We start from the raw sequence: 3,590 nt of genomic DNA, 5'->3' as shown, positions 1-3,590 counted from the left end.
TATACACATGAGCTCAGATATTCATGGTGTTAACATTCTATGAGCTCAGATCTAAACACTCTTAACATTCAATGACATCAAATGTTTACACGTATAACAATCTATGATCTATGTAAAGATTTTTGTTTTTAATTTCCAGGAAGACCCTCATTCAGCAGATTTCCCATCTAACTGGTCTCCTGCACGAGCTTTTTAACAGATTCTGTTCTGCTGGTACAAAACAAAGGAATTTTGCTGTATTCACAAACCTGATTGCCCAGACTTTGAACAGGCGAGACCTTGTCCAAGGTACTAATCGAATCACTTGCTTTTGATTTAAATCTCGTAGTTTGGTTCAGTCTAAGAATAGATACATTCTGTTCGATGGGCTTCCATACAGTTTCTAATCAGCCTATTATAATTCTCAAGACTTTGGTCAAACTGGACCTATAGTAAAACTTAGTTGCACCAAGGTACTTTGTAGTAGGATTGAACCTGAAGCCAGATGGTTGTCAAGTGAACCTCTTAACTGTATAGTCATGTCTGTGACTCATTTACCCTTACTTCTATTCATTCTATGCACTTCATTGTTGTTGTTACTGTTTTTGTTGTGATGATCAAGTGTCTTTTATGCAAATATCTATAAATGCAGGTGTGACTGTGTGGTAAGAAGTTTGCTTCCCAACCACATGGTTCCAGGTTCGGTCCCACTGTTTGACACCTTAGGCAGGTATAACCCTGGACCGACCAAATCTTTGTGAGTGAATTTGATAGATGAAAACTGAAACAAGCCCAAATTAGTTGGTTTCATTCTGTTTTTGTTTTTTTATTGTTTTTGCTTCAGGTGAAAATTTCAGGTGAGTTAAGTTTAACCCTTTTATTACCAACCTGCTTGAAACTGCCTCTGGTTCTATAATACAAACTCCCTGTTTTAAAATGATTTGAATTAAAAGTTCCCTGGAAAATTTCATGTTAAATTATGTTCTCCAAACAACAGCTTAATAATGCTTCAGACATTTTTACTAAATTCTTCATTATTTGTGTAATTAATTGAAACAAGCAGAATGTTTCAATAGGAATATGGCAACAAAAGGGTTTATGGTAACAAAATTATTTTATTGAATTCATTATTTATCAAAAATTAACTGAAACAAAAGCAGTGAATTTCAATAAAAATATGGTAACAAAAGATTTAATATTGTGGATTGGATGCTCCTTATGTGGCACCAGCACCGGCAGGGTTGACTAAAACCATAAGTTAACTGATCCTCCTGTATTTTCTTTTACCTAAAGCCAGGACCTTTCCAGCAACCCCTCGTATATTATTAGAATATCAAAATACTGTTCTCTGTTCATTCTCTTCTATTCTGCAGAAATACTCAACAGTGAAAGTCCCGTGGACAACAAATGTTTTGAATGGAAAATCTGTTTGAGGCACCAAATGGACTATAAACCAGTTCTGAGGGCTGAACCTGAGATAGATCTGACCCCTGATCTCTCTCTAAAGGCAAATGGTAAGAATTTTCAGGTTTATTTCTTTTCTTTTTTTTTTTTTTTTTTTTTTTTTTTTTTTTTTTTTTTTTTACTTGTTTTAGTCATTAAACTGTGGCCATGCTGGAGCACCACCTTGAAGGACTTTTAGCTGAATGAATCAACACCAGTACTTTTTTATTTTTTGCAAGTCTGGTACTTATTCTATCGGTCGTTTTTTGCTGAACTACTAAGTTATGGGGATGTAAATATGCCAACGCCAGTTGTCAAGTGGTGGTGGGGGACAAACACAGACACAAAGACTGTCTCACACACACACACACACACACACACACACATGCACACACAGTGGGCTTCTTTCAGTTTCCCTCTCCCAAATCCACTTGTAAGGCTTTGGTCGGTCCGAGATTGTAATAGAAAACACTTGCCCAAAGTGCTACAAACCCAGAACCTTGTGGTTGTGAACCAAACATCTTACCACTCAGCCATACCTGTGTCATTGTTTATTTTTAGAATACAAGGAATGGTTCCCAACCATTTCTTTATCCTTGTCTGCCTACTTTCTGGAAAAGGAATTTCCTTGCAGGAACAGATTTTGATGAATCTTTGTTTTTTTTTTAACTCTTAACAGCTCAGTCCACCTAGCTGTGATTAGGAGCCATGGGGCAGGGAGCTGGTATAAGTTCATTGATCAAGAATTTTTTTTATTGTTCTAAATGGTGTAGCTACCATCTTTGTAAATAGTCATATTAGTAGAGTATAGTTTACTGCAAGGAGGAAGCGGTGGTGGAGGAGAAAGGAGACGAAAGAAGAAGAGGAGGGAGAAAGAAGGGAGGGAAGAAAGAATAGGAGGAGGAGGAGGAGCAGGGGTAGCAGGAAGAAAAAGGAAGAGGAGAGAAGAAGAAGAATTGTTGTTATTACTATCATTTCTGCCATAGACACAAGGATGGAAATTTAATTTTGATATTGATAAAGTCAACCCCATTATTTAACTATCAATTCTTGAATAATATATTTTAAAAAAATGTTAATCTTGGTAGGATTTGAACTCGGAACTTTTGAGCTGTTTAACAATTTAATATTTCTAATTCCTAAGATGGTGAGCTATCAGAATCATTAGCATTCCGGACAAAAATGCTTAGCAGCATTTTGTCCATCTTCGTATTTTGAGTTCAAATTCCACCAAGGTCAAATTCTGCCAAGGTCAAATTCCACTGAGGTCAACTTTACTTTTCATCCTTTCAGGGTCAATAAAATAAGTACCAGCTGAGTGCTGGGGTCCAATGTAATTATCTCATCACTTCTCCCAAATTTTCTGGCTGTGTGCCAAAATTTAAAACCAATATTTCTAATTTCTAAGCTAGCAAAATTGTTAGCGTACTGGCCAAAATTGTTCGCATACTGGCCAGAATCATTAGCATATTGGCCAGAATCGTTAGTATATTGGCCAAAATCATTAGCTTACTGGGCAAAATTCCTTAGCAGCATTTTGTTCATCTTTACATTCCGGGTTCAAATTCTGCCGAGGCCCAAAATTTTTAATTTGAAACCAATGTTTTTAACTTCTTTTCTTTTCTTTTTTTCTTTTTGTTTTTCATAAATTTCCAGAAAAGGAAGTGGACTTGGCTCGCTCCAAAACCATTGTGAAGACAGCCTATGAGATGAGCCAATGCCGGGTCATACAGCTTACAGTGTCAACACCTTATGCCTATGAGTACCTCGGTCCTAAGTCAGGGTTGATGTTCATTCACAATCCTCTTACCAATAGAGCCATGCTTTCACTTACACAGAGCTTGAAAAATTACCAGTGTGCAACAATCACAGGGGCCTCGTCGGTTGGCAAGACAGAGACTATTAAGGAGTTTGCCAGGGTGAGTTGTAATGATTGTATGTATTGTCATCGTCCTCATTAGGCCTCAGGCAGCCCACTTATGCGTACCTTTCCTTCATTGGACACTAAACTCCGCTTGCGAAGACCTGTTGAGGCAAGTGAAATTGAAATCGAATTAAATTCGACGACTGGCACCCATGCCAACGTCGTCTCCTTCATTGGAAACGAAACTCGGCTTGCGAAGACTTATTGGGGCAAGCGAAAGCGAAACCGTCAATGGCACCTGTGC

At 37.7% G+C, this 3,590-nt stretch overlaps 1 protein-coding gene across 1 annotated transcript in view; it reads left to right on the top strand.

The window, feature by feature from the left end:
• LOC106879164 (dynein heavy chain domain-containing protein 1) overlaps window positions 1-3,590 on the top strand; it is a 72,778-nt gene that overhangs the window by 11,781 nt on the left and 57,407 nt on the right. The window contains exons 7-9 of the mRNA XM_014928609.2: window positions 140-288; window positions 1,353-1,493; window positions 3,079-3,341. Of these exons, the coding sequence (XP_014784095.2) occupies window positions 140-288; window positions 1,353-1,493; window positions 3,079-3,341 (553 nt within the window). The remainder of the gene's footprint in view (window positions 1-139; window positions 289-1,352; window positions 1,494-3,078; window positions 3,342-3,590) is intronic.

The sequence above is a fragment of the Octopus bimaculoides genome, chromosome 27 (genome assembly GCF_001194135.2).
Source record: "Octopus bimaculoides isolate UCB-OBI-ISO-001 chromosome 27, ASM119413v2, whole genome shotgun sequence".
NCBI classification, from domain to species: domain Eukaryota; kingdom Metazoa; phylum Mollusca; class Cephalopoda; order Octopoda; family Octopodidae; genus Octopus; species Octopus bimaculoides.
Note: the sequence above shows the minus strand (reverse complement) of the source record. Positions and strands in the feature narration are given on the sequence as shown.